The sequence below is a fragment of the Pituophis catenifer genome, unplaced genomic scaffold (assembly GCF_029215685.1).
Source record: "Pituophis catenifer annectens isolate HBS135680 unplaced genomic scaffold, rPitCat1.0.hap2 SCAF_2, whole genome shotgun sequence".
In the NCBI taxonomy this organism is placed as follows: Eukaryota; Metazoa; Chordata; class Lepidosauria; order Squamata; family Colubridae; genus Pituophis; species Pituophis catenifer.
Genome location: NW_027256882.1, coordinates 92705108 through 92723523, shown reverse-complemented (window position 1 = coordinate 92723523; position 18416 = coordinate 92705108). Strand labels below are relative to the sequence as shown.

Here is an 18416-nt window from a genome sequence, read left to right as displayed (position 1 = left end):
ACATTCAGGGAAACATTCTCAGTTTCTATATTTGCTTTCCATTTCCTTTCTTGGATATTTGCAGAAACATATTCCAGAATCACATCCAAGTCTGGTTGGTACCTGTTGACCAGGTTTGAAGAGGCTCAGATTTGAAAAACTGCCAATAGGGTCTGCTTTTATACTTCCCACCTGCCCTGAATATATTGTTACGTGCATCAGTGTCCACGGAAAGGGTACATCAGGAGACAATCAGATATTTCTAGCAAAATATCTGACAGGTTTCACCATGTGTTCCAAAGCATTAATCTAGTCCAGGTTCAACCCAGCTTGGTTCCACATTTCTTGAAAAACATTCTAGTTTGAAGAGACACAATCTGGTCTGTTATTGTATGTATAGATAGACCATATTCTTGGATTTTGGTACTTTGCCATCCTAGTGGATAAAAAAATATTTTTGACCACTTCTCTATTCCCCCATAGAACCCATCTGCTGCCATCACTTGCAATTCATGTTCTATTTGCATGCTTGCTTTCTTTTTCTGCTTCTTAACATCTGTCACAAGCCGAAGTTATGAAGACAATTCCCACAAAAAGTTCAAGGATTTCAAAATTGGAACTGAAGATCTGTCCTGCTCAGCCAGTAAAGCTTGTCTTGATTACTTTGATGTAACAACACTTGAAAGCTCCTATTTTATGAAACTAATTTAAACACACTGAATTGTTGAAAGATTAAAAACCGCAGTCAGCTAATTACACTCACTCTCATCTCTTATTCAGCAAATGAATCACTTTTCATTACCACTTAGCTGAAGTACATGAATTTCTGCCTAATTAGAAATGTTGTAGATGGAGCATTAGCAAGGCTGGAGTGGGTCAAGATATCTTGGCTGCTTCATTTTTAATTTTTAACAGTAGAGTCGGATAGAAAAGGTGGGTGATAAGAAGTCATTAAACATTTTTAAATTATTTATAAAAATTACTTTACCCAAATGATCCTTATTCCCCCCAACTGCTCTCATAAACATCAAATGGAATGAAAGGAAGAACAGCCCCAACAGTGCTTTTAATGAACACTTTAATGTTATGCATAACAGAACATTATGAGTACAATGGAAATAAATTTTAATCAATTTAATAGGAACAATAAAAAAATAAAGTAACCAACAGAAGAAAGGGGGAAGCAATGAAGTTTTAATACCTAGAATATAGTACTTATTTCAGTAGCAGCCCTGACTTTGCAAACATAAATTGAACTTCTGCATGCCAGATCAAAAATCATGATATGTGGGTGATCCTAAATGGAGGCTTTCTTTTAAACAGGTAAAGGAAAAAAAATCTTTCATTCATTCATTCACTTTTTATTTTCATTTGATTCATAAAATCTGACTGCTACAGGTTTCCTTTAATAATAATAATATATATATATTTATATATATTTAACTCCTCTCTATTGGATTCTGCAATTGCTAAGGCCATATTTACATAAAACAAAGCCAACAATTGTATAAAATCTAAAATTTAATGCTATTGGCTTGACAAAATGTTTGAAGATGATTACCATTAACTTAAAAGACAGTCATCCTCTTGTTGTTTTTTGTAAAGTTGCAAGAAAGAAAGAATGAATAAACATTGCTGCCTTCAGACTATCGGTGATGTAAACAATAACCCCAGAGAATGCTAGGGAATATGCCACTGGCCGCTGATGCAGAACTGCAGAAAACAATTTTAAAAGAATTCCAAATTATACATAAAGAGTTCTCCAAAAGGAAACCATGTAGCAGTTCTGGAGAATATTTCCACCAGTTCTGTGCTGAATATTATATAGCAGAACCTGGCAGGAACATCCCTCCCTGCCCCAGCTTTATTCGTAGGCAAATTGCTCGAAGAGGTCTATAATAAAAATTTGGATAGTACAGCAGTGTTGCTGGAAGAGTAGCAAAAGTATATATACATTCCAGGTCTCTTTGAATTAGCCATAATCACACATGTAAGCCATTTTGGACAAAAATATATATATATATTTTCTTATAAAAAATTGATCAGCATACTTTGACTTCAAATTTGACTCAGTGGTAGGAAAAGGAATGGATCCAATTAAGATAAAACAGATTCCAATGGGGGGAAAAGAAATCAAGTATAAAATTAGTTTCACACGTATTTACCCCCAAATTCCATTCTTCCCATAAGTTTCAAAGTTAAAACTGTTGCTGCTACCAGAAAAGCTTTGAATTGTCCCATTATAAAACATGGCCTAGACATTGCAGTGTCAATTCACTGGAAGAACATTCAATTCCAAAACTTGAACAAAAGTAGTTTTAGAGTTCAAAAAAATGACCTTTGGATTCTTATGTGGACTCCTTTAAAATAAGCAATAAAAAGAAGGAAAAAAGCATTTGATCAGCATTTTCCACCCTTATCCCAGCTTTATTTGTGCAGCTAAAATCCTTCATTCGATCTGATTGGTTTATAATCTTTATTTGCTAAAATTGGCAAAGTTGGCAAAGGCATCTTGCTTAGGTTGCACAGTTCCAGGAGTCATAGAGGATGCCACAGCTATATTAGAAACTCCCATGCCCATTGTACCCGACAAACCCATTCCAGAAGTTGGCATTGCCATGTTCACATTTATTCCCATCATGCCCTGGTTCATCATAGGGTTAGGGCCTCCCATGGAAGCCATCCCCATTGTGCTAGTCATTGCGGTAGGCATTCCCATCCCCACGGGAACAGGGCTGCCCATCAATGGGTTTGCTGGAGGTCGAAGAGGCATCATGCTGGGAGGTGAGTTGAGGCCCAAAGTTGCAAAATTCTGAGTCATCACATTCATAGGTTGTTGCATATCTGGAAGAAAAATGTGGTTTAAGTATAAAGCATTTGAAATGTTTGCTGTCTTACTTATTTAAGGCAAATCTTTTCTCTCTCTTTTCCCTGGAGGTGTATTCAAACCAAAGCTTCAAATAAATTAAAATTCAAGTCACAACCTTTAGAGCACCACTCCATACCTTTCTAATATCTAATATTACTATATAGTATTAACTTCTACTTGTTGCAGATTTACTGCATCCAAATTTCAGCTTCTCTTTCTATTCCCTTAGCAAAATCCCTATCAACATGTTTTGATGTTGAATGATCTATACACCTATAGCACATTCCCAACCTCATTTGGGGGGGGGGGGAACTCATATCCTTTTCTGCTTGAATTTCCCTTATCTCTGACCGGACAACATTAGAATTAGGAAGAAGAGCAATTATTGCCTGGAGAGATGGATTTGGGATTTCCCAAGTGTTTGGGAAAAGAGGTCAACAAAAGAAGTAAATGGGTATGATATACCACTAGATTAAATATGGCTACACTTTGTGAGCTTTCAAGCTGACATCATCTCATTACTTACAATTGTGCTTGCCCCGCTGCCTAATGGCAAACCATAATGTATACTGATGGATTACAAAAGGTTCAGAACCAAAACAGAGAAATAAAGAGTTACCACTTTCTGATATTTGGAAATGCCATTCATGATGATGCTGTACATTTCCAACATTTAAAGATAGGTTAAAGCAAACATAAATCAACCAACCATGTAACTGTTGAGTACCACTAATTTATATTGTACAAAAGAACATAGCAGTGTGGGAACCAATTAATTCTAGTCAGTAGTTCCTGAATAAGCTTCATTTTCATTTCCAACATTCCTCAATCCAAACTCCTTTTGAATCGCTATCTATAAGGTAAAGGTAAAGGTTCCCCTCGCATATATATGCTAGTCATTCCTGACTCTAGGGGGCGGTGCTCATCTCCATTTCAAAGCCAAAGAGCCAGCGCTGTCTGAAGATGTCTCCGTGGTCATTTGGCCAGCATAACTAAATGCCAAAGGCGCACAGAACACTGTTACCTTCCCACCAAAGGTGGGCCCTATTTTTCTATTTGCATTTCTTATGTGCTTTCGAACTGCTAGGTTGGCAGAAGCTTGGACAAGTAACGGGAGCTCACCCCATTGCGCGGCACTAGGGATTCGAACCCCTGAACTGCCAACCTTTCGATTGACAAGCTCAACGTCTTAGCCACTGAGCCACCACGTCTGTGTTTAGTGACTACAAGCTTTACAGGAAGCATTAAAAGATCATCAGGCCCTTATTCAATTCATCTCAATATTGTCTATTTTTACTGGAAGCAGTTTGCCAACCAAAAGAATCAGCATTTTTTTCCTTGAGATTGTATTGGGTATCTTATGGGTGCAAAATCATAATTTACTATTTTTTTTTTTTTTAATTTGATTTATATGCCGCCCTTCTCCGAAGACTCAGGGCGGCTTACAATGTGCTCAGCAATAGCCTTCATCCTTTTTGTATATTTATACAAAGTCAGCTTATTGCCCCCACAAACTGGGTCCTCATTTCACCTACCTTAGAAAGGATGGAAGGCTGAGTCAACCTTGAGCCTTGGCGAGATTCGAACCCTGCAGTAATTGCAGGCAGCTGGTCTTAAGCAGCTTAATAACAGGGTGCTTTAAACCCTTGTACTACCAAGGCTCTTGGTAGGCTATTGAACTGGCAAAGCCTACATTTATTTGAAATGTAACATGAATTCTATTGAGAAAAAAATACTAGGAGCACTGAAACTGAAGTTATGTAAAATATTTTCAAAATGGAGATAACTTTAATCCTACACAAACCCATTCAGAGCAGGGGTGAAATCCAGCAGGTTCTGGAAACCGGTAGTGGAAATTTTGAGTAGTTTGGAGAACCAGTCAATACCACCTCTGACCGGCCCCCGAGTCGGGTGGGAATGGAGATTTTGCAGTATCCTTCCCCTGCCACACCCACCAAGCCACACCATGCCCACCAAGCCACGCTCATAGAACCAGTAGTAAAAAAAAATGGATTTCACCCCTGATTCAGAGAGACCTGTTTTAGAAACATGCATGAACAGATAGGAGAGAATGGTTGCTTACTCTGTTGCTGAATCATTGTGTTCAGTGACGGTTGCTGGGGTTTTGAAGGCTGCATACCAGGAACTAAATTGTCCAAACTGATATTTACACTGGGATCGGACCATGTTGAAGGCAGAGTTTTGCTTACATTTTTGGGGACCATCTCTGTGCCCAGATTATATAGTGGATTAGGCTTCTGAATCATTGGATTAACACTTTGCAAAGGCTGGAAACATTGAAAAAATTTTTTTAGAGTTATGAGATTCATTCCTTTAATGGTCTAGAATTTGACACAGGAATAACCTACGAAGTTCGCACAGTATGGGATCACAGGTCACAAAGGACACTGACAATTTAATTTAGGGGAGGCCTATCAGGATAGTAAGGGGTCTGGAAACCAAATTCTATGAGAAGCAGTTAAAAGACTTGAATATGTTTAGCCTGTAGAACAGATGTCCAAGTAGCAATATGATAATATCTGAAAAGGGAATTTACTTTTTTACCAATAGAAGTATTTGACTTATTCTTAGAGAATAAGAATTAGAGAATTAGAGAGGACGACGAACCAGTGGGATAAAACTACAAGGTTTTATAGTCATCAGTCAGAAACAATTTGGTGAATCCTACATTGGGCAAGTAGTTGGTCTACATGACTCTGAAGTCCTTCCCAACTCTTTAGATTCTGGAACTGAATCATTAGTTTATGCCAAGACCAGAAACTCAGAAAAATCCTCTTCTTTCTCCCAACCACATTTGACCTCTCCAATTATTTTTTGAAATCTTTTTAAATTAGATGGAAATTTACCTAACTAAAGGACTAATAACTCTTAACACAGGAAACAACTGACACTTTTTCCGAACCATTAAAACGTTACAGCTAGAAATTCTACAATATGTTCTGTTGCTCTAGAATGACTCTTTTTTCTACTTAAATGAATCTTAAAGAATAACGATCAAAGTAAAATAGGCTAGAAAATACTCAGAACAGATAAAATAAGTATTTGTCTAAATTATTCAGACACCGTTTCAAACATAGAGAAAATGGCGATTAATGGCTTGTAGAACAATTATATACCTGTGACCTTGACATAGGTAGATTAATGCTGACAGTGTTAGAGCCCATCATGGAGAAATTCATGCTTTGAGAAGAGGTCATTGTGGCTTGGGAGGTACCCATCAAATCAAACACGTCAGCAGAATTTGCAGCACCTGGAGACTGACCAAGACCCTGCTGACCAGAGCTGCCAAAGAGCTCAGCACCTGGCTGAGCAGAGCTACTGAAGAGTTCTCCAGCTGGAGCAGCTGGGCATGGAGCAACTTGGTTGAAGGCACTCCAGTCACCAAATTCTCCATTCCCGCTTGTAATTGTACCTGGAGAGGAAAAAGAAAAGAAACCTTTTGTAAGTCAAATAAATGCCTCCTTTTAAGAACTGGTACAAATGGGAATTGACATTTGTCCACCCAGATTAACATCTGCAGGTAGAATCTCCATTTGGGCCCTACTCTCCCTCATGAATATTCTAACAACTTGAAAGTGGTAGCAAGAAAATGAGAAATTCACTTGCCAATAGCAGAAAGTATGGCTTGGATAGGTGACACCTGTTGACAGTTTATCAGTAGGATGCAAATTCCTGGACAGTATAACATCTAACCCACAAGCGCATGATAGATAGAGGAGGCGTCAGAGGTTCAGTATTTAAATTATTAGTACTGAAAAATGGTGAGCCTTAGGTAAAACAGAAAACACTGACTTAGGCTGAGGCTTTGAATCAATCACTATAAACAAGAATGGTCTCACGGTCGTAAGTAATAAAAACAGCAATTTGTTCAAACTCATCCGATTACATATAAATTATTTGCTTACAAAGAGTTATTAAATCAGTATAGCTAAGTGGGATACCAATAAAATAATGGCTTTCAAATTCAACTGCCTCTGGGTGTTTATCTCACCTCTGTTGTGCTGGTTGACAGCATTATATAGTATTTATTTAGCACTCTGCGGGTGCTTTGATAAATATGCATTTAAAGCTCTCGCACACATTCAAATCTTTCCACAGAAAATACTGACTAGCTCTCCAATTACTTCTGTTCTTTTTATAGAGGAATCTATTTCCATATTTTATAAAAGTACATATTTAACTTGAATAAACGTACAAGTAATCCCAGATATATGACCACAATTGGCCAGGAATCTCGGTCAATAAGTGATGTGGTCGTTAAGTGAGTTATCATGTGACTGGGTCTGATTTTTACCGCCGTTTTTGCCACAGTCGTTCAACAAATCACTCAGTCACGTGAATCACAGAGTTGTTCAGTGAATCTAGCTTCCCCAATTGACTTTGCTTGTCAGAAGCCAGTTGAAAAGTTTGCAAATCAAGATTACATGGCTGCAGGATGCTACAACTGTCACAAATGGGAGTTGGTTGCCAAACACCCAAATTGCTATTACGTGACTATGGAGGTGATGCAATGATTGTATTTTTAAGGATGGGTCATAAGCCACTTTTTCTATGGCCATTGTAACTTCAAACCATTGTTAAACGAACGGTCATAAGTGGAGTGTTACCCGCATAAGCAAACCTTATGATGAAACTGTAACGATGAAAGCAAAGCCTACTCTTTTTTAAAAATGTGAAGTAGATTTTGATGATAAATTTCACTCATTACCCACTGATGAATATTATAACTTTTAGTCACACATAATGAAAGAAAATTTTGATCAATAAATGATTAACCAATCATTTTTGTCCCATACTTCAACCAGGAAGGTAATGGACAGCAATGTTGCTTATTATACAGATTTACACCTTGCAAGTAACATTTTATATTTAATATCAGGCAGGACTAAAAGGGAATAATTCAGGATTTTTTCATGAATTACATGGGATAAGTTTTACGAAACAAGCAATGAAAGACGGGAAATATAAGGTCACAGAAACGAGACCCTTCTGACTGCAGAGTAATCCGACCTGTAGTGATAATAAGGAATTAGTGATCGACAAACTTGCAGATTATCTAGAATCTAATGTGCTTAATTATAAAGTTGCTGCAATAATTTATATCTCACTTCAGTAACTCTTAATATTACCTGTGCACCTGGGTATAAAACCCTTTATTTTAATTAATTTCACTTCCAACGATGGATTAAAATTTAAGTAAGCCAGGACGGGGAGGGAAAAGAAGATCTACACCTCTCTGCACAATGGTGCGTTTTAATGCTGCAAGTAGCAGGTTGAAATTCATTAGCTTGGGGCAATGATGAAACATTTGCTTTGATCTCCCTTAGAAAAAGGACTTTATTGGGAGTGTTTCAATTAGTCTTGCCTATTAAAAATGTAAGCACATTTAAAGTATTCCTGATGGGTAAGTAACTGCTGAATGTGTTGATTCTCCAGTTACTGGATGCTCATATTCCAAATACACATACAAAGGAGATGGGGAAATAGAAAGGTGTCTATTGCCATTCTTTGGGGAACTTTACACGAAAGATGATGAATCAACCAAGATTTCTAGAGGGGCTTTGTTGTTCGAGAAAGATAAATCATAATTGCCTGTTTGCATAATGGTGATCAGTACAGATTAATCACAGTAATAGTGATAAAGGAATATTATTAAATTATACTATGATATTTGCATAACAGGATTCAGCTATCCAAAACAACAGTTTTAATAATCTGTGAAGATTTAGGTAGAACAGTGCATGCTGAAGTATTTAAAGGCACAGTTCTTAGATCAACCCAGATCTTCTTTTCTCATAAAATGTAGTTTTGGTGATGAGTGAGGAATAAAAAAGGACAGGCTTTAATTTAATCCATCCCAGGGCCTTTCTTGGGGAAGCTGTATACATTCTGGATCCCAGTGCATCAAGAAATCTATTCATTACATTTTTGGGGTGGTTGGGCCCAAGATATGGGAGGGACAATCAAAAGTCGTGCAGACCTGCTTCATGTCAAGTGCATTAAAGCTGCTTTGGGATCATAGTTAACTTGGTCTTTTTTGAAAACCACTTTTAACTGGGCTTAGCTCCCAACCCGTGACATGCTTTAATTTAAAAAGGGCATGGAAAGTTTCCAGTCTTGACAGACACAGTATGCCCTCTCTTGAAGAGGCCATCCTCAAATTCAGTTGTTTAAATAACTACTGCCCCATCTCCCTTCTCTTTTTAAGAAAAGCTTTTGAGAAACTGGTTGGACTAAGGCTTTTTGTTTCATGCGTACATGAAACTGCTGGGTGAGATAATCTATCAGTTTGGGATTTGATATCAGGAATAAGAAATTTCAGGCCTTTTCCCCTCCACTGGACAATTTTTATTTTGCAAGAATCTTAAAGAAAAAAAAGTAATGAAAATAAGCAATTCTCTCTTTCCTTCTAAGACATGCAACTATTTTTAGGATATTTTTCAACACCACAAGATACAGAACCATGATTTATGGGTCTAAAAAGAGTTTTTGTGTAGATTTTATTTATTTTATTTTATTTTATTTTATTTTATTTTATTATTTTATTATTTTATTATTTTATTTTATTTTATTATTTTATTATTTTATTTTATTTTATTTTATTTTATTATTTTATTTTATTTTATTTTATTATTTTATTTTATTTTATTTTATTTTATTTTATTTCTATACCGCCCTTCTCCCGAAGGACTCAGGGCGGTGTACAGCCTAATTAAAAACACAAAGACAGACAATATTTAAAATAATTAAAATTATTAAATAATAGGCCTAATTTATAAAACCCCGAATTTAAAAACCCAATTTAAAACCAATTAAAATCATTATATTGATAGCCCAGCCTGGCGGAATATAAGCACCATTATTATAGCTATCATAGCAAACAGAATGGAGTGTCCAAATAACATCTACACATGAAAGTATTAATTAGTCTTAGGTGATGCCTGATTCCAAATCAACTCTGGCCAGCTCACACAGTAAAAACAAAATATTAAATATACTCTAGAAATCATAACATCATACATGGAACAAGATAGTAAATATGGTGCACAACAACAAACATTGTATCACACAGCCATTTGCTGTCATTACTGAGACAATTCTGGGTTCTTGACTGTCCAGGGTGGATAAAAAGCAATGATTTAAGAAAATAAATTTAAAAAATTGGATTTCTTAAAAAATTAAATCTGATTTTTTAAAATTTAAATCATTTTTTTTTTATTTTTATCAAATTTATTTTAATAAAATGCTTTGGGAGTAAAAATCTAACTAAAGATAGTTTTCTATTTAAAATGCATTAATAATTTAGTTTATTCAGCATGAAATGGAACTTGGTTATGTAGCATGAAGCTGTATATTCTGCAATATTTACATTTTTGGTAAACTCATTCAATGAATCCAAGCTCTGCAAGCTAAATAGGAAACCTTCATTTTGTTTGCAAATAATAATATTAAAGATTCTAAAAAGCCTTTTTACCAGTGATTTAAATAATGATTTAAGTTGTGATTTAAATTGCCTTGATTTAAATTAAATCTACCCTGTGACTGTCTAAATCTAGTCTTCTAACAAGTAGGAATAAAATGAGATTACGTAGTGGTATCAAAGTGTATTGACTGCTATTGCCCAGTCAATGTCTTCTGATTATACAGCAAAGACCGCAGCAGAAATACCAAGTTCACATCATTTATTCAAGATGGCTTTCTAAACATGCCATTCCACTTTTTAAATCTATTGTCAACAAGTATAAGGTTTTTCTACACAACCTTGCTTTAAAATCTATTAAGGCATTGGTAAATGATTATAAAATGTATTTATAAAGAAACCAAGGAGTTTTAGAATTAAAGTACTGGATCTAGAACTATTGCAAACATCAGAGAAATGCTGAGATCAGTTAAAACGTGTAAAATTTTTGAAAGCTTTCTAAAGCTGATTCCCTTCCCCCTCTCCCATTGCTTTCAAATTCTAAACAGAGGCAATGCATAGATGAACCTGTTCCTAATAAGTCCTGGGATTCAGCAACAAAGAGCTCTCTGGCAATTTCAGATAACGCATATGACCCAAAAACAATGAAGATACATCATATTACCAGGTGCCAACACTTCTAACATCATATCAAAACAAACAGCACCGATTATATGTTTATGCTATGAGAAGCCTTACAATTCTTGATCTCCTTAAGAGAGAGAAAGGGAGGCATGAAACCTGCAACCTGCGAGAGAAATTGCACAAATCTCCACAAGCAAGGGGCGGGGGGGAAGTATGTGAGGAATGGAATTATTGATTAAGCACAATGGAGGCATAATAAATACCTTTGATATTTCCTAATTCTGAATGACTTGATCAACATAAAGATACTCAAAAGAGAATCAGAGGAAATGCGGTAAATTGAAATCTTGCAAAAATTAAAATCTTAAATCTTGATTTTCAAAACAAGCTATATTCTTATGTTATAAGAAGCAGAATAATAATACACTGGGGCAAATACTCTATTAGAGGGAGGACAACAATAAAATTTTCTCTGAATTGCCAACAGGTGGGTCTAAAGCAATGGTGGGGAAACCTATGGCTCCCAAACCCCCTATTGTGGGCTTTGATGCTCTCTAAAAGATGAGTGGCAAACCGCCAAAAAGCAGAGATGAGATTTCATGCAGAACCCTAACCCAAAGAAATCGTTTTTATAAGCCTCTGGAAAGGTTTAACACATTTAGAATGTATACCAAAATCAAACACAAAACTTCCTCCTGTCGGTGTGAATTATCATTCTGCCTACTATCACCAGCCTTTGGTGATTGTACTAAACAAACTGGATTCTTTTCTCATACTTAGATCAGCAGCTTTTTTTAAAAAAAGCCCTCTGTTCAAACGAAAGGACTGGCTTTTGGTTCTAGCATAATAGCAATCAACAATTTTGGGGTCTATTCTGTTCCCTTTCCTACCTTGTGATGGGGGACAGCTTGCGGAGGCAGCTGCAGGAGAGCTGAAGTCAGCAAAGCCTCCAAAGAGGTCAGTGGAGCCACCTAAAACCAAAGGAATGAGAAGGCAGGTTGTCATGAAGAAAGCCAGAACCGCTTCCTTTGGTAAAGTTTACACATACTTTTAATAAGAAAAACCAAAGAGAATGTAATCTAGCACACATCTCACAATGGATACAGAAAATGGAAGGCCCATACTAATGCTGAAAATAATAGGAGAGAGAGAGAGAGAAAGCAGGGACAATAAACTACTCTTAAACAATGCCCATCCAAACTAAATATATAATGAGGCCCATAAACGGCATTTTCTCCTTTTATGTACAATATTAATCCAAGTCATGCTGAATATTTTTCTTATATAGCTCAAGTCTATCTTATTATTTATATATTTATATAGTAATGAAAAGAATTTTTAAGGCTGCATGATATAATCCTTGTCATAACTCATAAAAAATTACTATAGACAAAAGGCTTGTTATTATAGTAGCAAAAGTTAAAACAATTCTAATCAAATAAGACACAGAATAATGGTTGGGTTTTTTTTGTTTTTTTTAATCCCCCTCTTTTTTGCTTATTATGCTGCCGGTCATACAAAAAATTAAATCTTGAACAAGAGAAAGCATAAAAGGTGAACACACGATTCCACATCTTAAGTCATATACCGTATTTTCCGGCATATAAGACGACTTTTTAACATATGAAAATCTTCTCAAAAGTCGGGGGTCGTCTTATACGCCGGGTGTCGTTCTCCTGTAACCAGGCAGACCAGCCCGAAAGGCTCTGACAAGCCTTAAATGGCTCTGGCGATCCAAGCTCTTGACGATCTGCTAATCAGGCAACTCAGCTGGGATCGCCAGAGCCATGTAGAAGAAAAAAACTTTTTTCCTTTCACATGGCTCTGGCGATCCAAGCTCTGACGATCTGCTAATCAAGCAACTCAGCTGGGATCGCAGAGCCATGTAAAAGGAAAAAAGTTTTCCCCCTCCAGCTTGCTTACCTTAGCTGCTAGTCGCAACGCTTGCCTTGCTTCACTTGCCTGAATCCATTCCATTAGCAAGCAACTCCCTGCCTGCAATCAAGCAGGCAGGGAGTTGTGGACTTCAACTCCCAGAATTCCTCAGCCAGCAAAACAAAGCTGGCTGAGGAATTCTGGGAGTTGAAGTCTAAAAGTCTTAAAGTTGCCAAGGTTGGAGACCCTTATTCTATTGGGTAAGTTTTTTCCCCTTTGGGATCTTTAAAAAAAATAGTTAATTGGGGTTTTTTTAGTTGTTCTTTTTTAGACCTAGCCATTTAAAGTTTAGGAAGTTTTAAATTTAGCTTTCATATAAAAATAAAAATAAAAATAAAATAAAATAAAATAAAATAAAATAATATTTGTGCAGCTTTCTGAGATTTAGTGTGTTTTTGTAGTGTTTCACTCTAACTACACAAACACACAAAATCTCACAAAGCTGTATGTGGAATTTTGTATGTGTAAAGTGTGAAAGTTGGTTTTTTTGGGCTTTTTGTGGCTGTGTCAGGTTCCTGCTTGTTGCAGGGGCCATTTTGGGTCTAGCACAGCTGCTTTTACATTGTGGGTGAGCCAGTTGTGTTGTGTTGTGTGTGTGTAAAGTGTGAAAGTTGTTTTTTTGGGCTTTTTGTGGCTGTGTGAGGTTCCTGCCTGTTGCAGGGGCCATTTTGGGTCTAGCACAGCTGCTTTTACATTGTGGGTGAGCCAGTTGATGTTTTTTAATTTTTATTTGGTGTGCGTTGGAAGAGGGGTAGTCTTATATGGTGAGTATAGTCCAAACCCTATATTTTAACAGGAAAATTCGGGGGTCGTCTTATATGCCCAGTCGTCTTATACTCCGGAAAATATGGTAATCTAAATTGGGCTTTATTTTTTATATGTTGACATACTCTCTTTCCAGCACTGAAACCATTTTATTCAAAAAGTACTTCAGTACTTCCAATTATTCTTCCCAACAATACTTTATCAATTAAAATAGAAAAATGTATTAAAATTCAGTTGAGCATAATCATAATATATTAGGCATTTCACAGAGACTCTCAATCTAGGAGAACAAACTGTATAGCTTAGCACTACTATACATTTGGTGTTACCGGTTAGACAAGATTTATGGACAAAAATTGGGGCTGCGATACTTCAGGAGGATAGGCATAATTGGAATTAAAAAAAAAATCAGCCCCCTATAAAACTGCTATTAGACTCAGGAGAAAAGCTGCTCTTTAATTTTTTAAACTTGTATATGTTAATGAGCTTTTGCAGAGTGTTTATTTGAGCCAATGTTCGTTGCTGCACAATCAACCTCTCATTAATATAGGAATTTGAGCTTCCTGGGCAATGTATTAATTAGCTCCTTTCTTCCCCTGAAAGTACTAAAAAGTTGGCCTTACTCTTCATTTGTCCTTAAAAAAATGTCATCTTTGAGTGGTCACATTCTTATAGGAAGTAGTAGTGGCTCTATTATTCTACTTTTAGTGCCTGTGTACATTATATGGGTTACATCACAGCTGTTTAGCCTGCAGTGTTTAGAAACTAGCCAGGTGGGACTGTAACATCTGTGTTGCACTCAAACAACACCAGGGACAGTTTCCAACATCTGGTACCATTTCGGAATTGTCTTATAGCTGCAAGACATTCTGTTCCATCTGCTGCACTCAACTCAGTTAATTAAACTAGAACCATCTCCTTTTTTAATAAATGGCTAGCAGCAATAAAATGAATAATTCCCTTTCTACAACATGTGTACCTGTATTTATTTTTAATGCCATTTGTAGTCAAGGTTAGGTTGGCTGGCTTGACTCTCAAACAGAAGCCTCTATTTTTGGAATGTACACTGATTTGTTATTAAGTACAAAATAGACTCCATATCTGTCTCAAATTCTTATATTGTTAATTTTTCTGTGATGCTTATAGAAAAGTAATGCTGGTTATTTTCTGGTACGAATTTAAAATAATGACAGGAGTGGGTGGGTTCATGCTAGCAATTTATAAAAGATGGACATCACCTCAGTGATTCAATTAGTTAGAGGCTGTGCAAGACACACACACACACACACACACACACACAAACATACATACAAACAAAAGGACTAAGATGAATAGGAGTTATCATTGTACAATTTTACACAGCACATCTACTGTACATGCACTGTATTGTACAATATATGAGTTTCAGGAAAGTCTGATAACTAGAAAATTAGTCTTAAACACATATTTAAGACAACACAGGACAAAAGAACCCTAAATAATCAATTTAAGTGTCACCCTAGAATGATAAATACCAGCTAAATTCCAAGGTGAAATTGCTGAGGAAACTGCTAAATCTGTATGAAGAGCTCTGGCAGAAAATAAACAAATTCTTTGCAACATACATTTTCCTGTCCTTTTCTTTTACAAAAGTAAAATCTTAGACCTATTTTGTGGTATGGCCCATTTGGACCAATGCCACACACGATAAGTTTCACATAGCCAAGGACAGTGCTTATCTGCTTATGAAGGACAACAGCTACATAAAAAGACTCCAGAGTGAACATGGTCATAATAAACTAACTCTAAATGCCCCCTTAGGCCAGCAATGACATTATTTGTGGTAGCAAGCTAGTAATACATTTGATCCCTAGGACATCTTCTAAATGTTGATATGGTGTGGAAAGAGAGATAAGTCCATCTTCCATCAGAGCACAGAAAGCAGAATGGATTACCTTCCAGCATTCAGCATTCAGAAGAAAGATCTACATACTCTGTTTTTATAAAGTGTTTACAGCTAATAATGCTAAAATGCTTCATCTGGTGTAATGGGGGGAAAAAGAATTCAGTTATTAAACAAACTATATAGGATATGGTTTGAGAGTGGGATGCAAAGACTGTGGGATCCATGATATTCTCTGAGCTAGATTGTTTTATTGCAGATATTTCATTCCCAAACTAGGTAACATCATCAGTGGTAGACCAACCAAGCTCAGAGAGCACAAAAGACCTCGCAATTCAACCCTGAACTACAAATATTCTCTTCCGTTTGAGATCCAAAGAGCTTTGTGCCCAACTGAGAAGTGCTCGTGGATAAAGCAATTTCTGAGAAGGGCCCATATTATTCCTATAGGAAAAGCTCCTATTGTTCTGACCTAGGTTTCCTGAGAAAGCATAAATCACAATCTTAGTCCCAAAAAAACTCTTTTATTGAGATGGCTGTGAATTATGGTCATTCATAGCACGTAATGATTCACAAACAGTCTGTGAAGATTCCGACAGATGTTTAATCGAGTTGACACAGTCTTTCAGGGTAATGCTGATAAGCACCCACCTTTATCTTCCATGATACGCTGCCAGAGATCTAATTGTCAATTACTTTTGCAAGGCCAAATGGCGCAGAGTCAAACGGACTTCTCAGATCTTGAATTGACTATATGAACTAATTGCTTCCTGCAAAGGCTCATGTCCGTTTGCTCCTCTTTTATGTCTTATGGGAGGGGCCAATCATCTCCAAGCCCGAGTAACCTTTTTTTTCTCTTAATTGTTCTTGCCTTCTGGCAGCTCTGTGCATGCGCACACTGGGAACAGGTTCACACTGTTTTTCTGCCTCGCTGATGTCAGATTACGGAGGGTCTGGAGGCAGCACATAACTACCAGATGGCCCTGCCCCCCTCTCTGCCTCTGATGCAGAGCCCTCGTCCGAGCCTTCCCCAGGCTCCAGGACTGGCCCACGTTCCTCCCCAATCTCCTCACTGTCCGAATCTACTGCCAGCTCTGCTGGCCGCTGGCAGGCCACAACACCTATGTGAATCACTTGTCTGACTTCAAGTAGTTTAAATCAGGTCATCTAATTCAGGGACGTGGAAAAAAAATACAACAGTAATTGGCTATTTCTACATCATTAGAAATAAGCAGCATAAGTAGCATTTCATTTCAATGCATACACATTCTAAAGAATGTGTTTACTTTTATTAAACACATATTTTGTATTTTCTACATACTCATTTTGCATATTCTTAGCAATATTTTATGTAAAGGAGCGCATTCTGTGACTACCACTGACCTATGTGTGGGAAAGGTATTTTGGACTACAACTCCTATTAATTAAAACCTTTGTGACCAATTGCTTTTTAGAGCAATATATTGGTTAGAGAGCTGATAAGTCACAAGCATTATAAGCTCAATGTATTTGAACCAAGGTGCCTTTTAGATGAATCCTCAAATATAGGAGTCCCATTCTGCTTCAAGTCCAGCTGCATAGGACTCACTCAAAGAGAAGTGGCTCCCATCTGACTAAAGGATGTGCCTAAAGTGTCCCAGTAGCACCTGAAAGTATGTTTCTTCTTCCCTTTACATCTCCTGCACACATCTGCAGAGATGGCTCTGTGCCTAACCAATTGGCAAACGTCCAGTGAGCCCCAGGAACTAAGGGAAGCCCTCTAATTTTTAAGTAGGAGAGAGCTATAGGTTAGATAACAAATTATTGTTCTTAACAGCATCTATATTTAATTCATACTGCTGCTGTGAGTATTAGGTAATGTGCTGTAACACATTATTTTTATGAACTGTATATATTGCCCGAAAAAATATTTATCTACATGATGATATATTTAAAAAGCCAATAGATTAGGTCATTACTGTAAGACTTCAGAGCAATGTTTACCTAGATAGAAACATGACCTGTTTTTATAAGAAAAGATAGTGAATTATTAAAAAAATAAGAAATAAACAAAATATTTATATTTTAAAATAATCAAGACCAAGAAAATAAAATATATTTGACACTACCTTTGTATTAATAAGCAACTATGTATGCTTTAAGAAAGAGGGATGATTAAAACATAGTAAGACTGAACTGTGCGTCTTTGTTCAAAAGAGCATATCCACATATTGTAGTGTATTTTAAAATATACATACATGTATTCATGTATATATGGACAAACAAAATATACATACATATTCATGTATATATGGACAAATACATGAATTATATTTTGAAAGTAAACTAGAATAATCCTATCTCAGCAAAGTTTTCAAATTGGCTAGACTAGTTATTTATTACATTTCAGAAAACTATGCTTGGAAAATTGATGATTTAAATTTTTTTTTTAAAAAATTGGATGTTTGATTTAAATTGGATTTTTTTTATTTAAATTGGATTTTTTAAATTTTTTTATCAAATTTATTTTAATAAAATGCCTTTGAAGTAAAAATCTATCTAAAGATAGTTTTCTATTTAAGATACATTAATAATTTAGTTTAATCACCTTGAAATGGAGCTTAGTTATGTAGCATGAGGCTGTATATTCTGCAATATTTACATTTTTGGTAAATTCATTCAATGAATCCAAGCTCTGCAAGCTAAATAGGAAACCTTCATTTTGTTTGCAAATAATAATATTAAAGATCCTAACTACCAGCAAAAATGAGTCCTTACATTTAAAGAGCACCTGTCATTTCATAATGGCAGCGCCTGTTAGCGGACATTCACTCACCTGCTGCCCGCCATGTCCCTCACCTTGTTGTGTCACTGCTGCATCACCAGCCATCCCATTAAAGTGAATGGGACTGTCGGTGAGTCAACAGTGGGTCAGAGGAGGA

General features: G+C 36.4%; 1 protein-coding gene across 1 annotated transcript in view; it reads right to left on the bottom strand.

The window, feature by feature from the left end:
* Positions 1–1040: 1040 nt before the first annotated feature.
* CLINT1 (clathrin interactor 1) overlaps positions 1041–18416 on the bottom strand; it is an 83585-nt gene continuing 66209 nt past the window's right edge. The window contains exons 9-12 of the mRNA XM_070937179.1: positions 11804–11884; positions 5986–6281; positions 4932–5136; positions 1041–2823 (exon numbers count right to left, since the gene is read on the bottom strand). Of these exons, the coding sequence (XP_070793280.1) occupies positions 2456–2823; positions 4932–5136; positions 5986–6281; positions 11804–11884 (950 nt within the window). The 3' untranslated portion in view covers positions 1041–2455. The remainder of the gene's footprint in view (positions 2824–4931; positions 5137–5985; positions 6282–11803; positions 11885–18416) is intronic.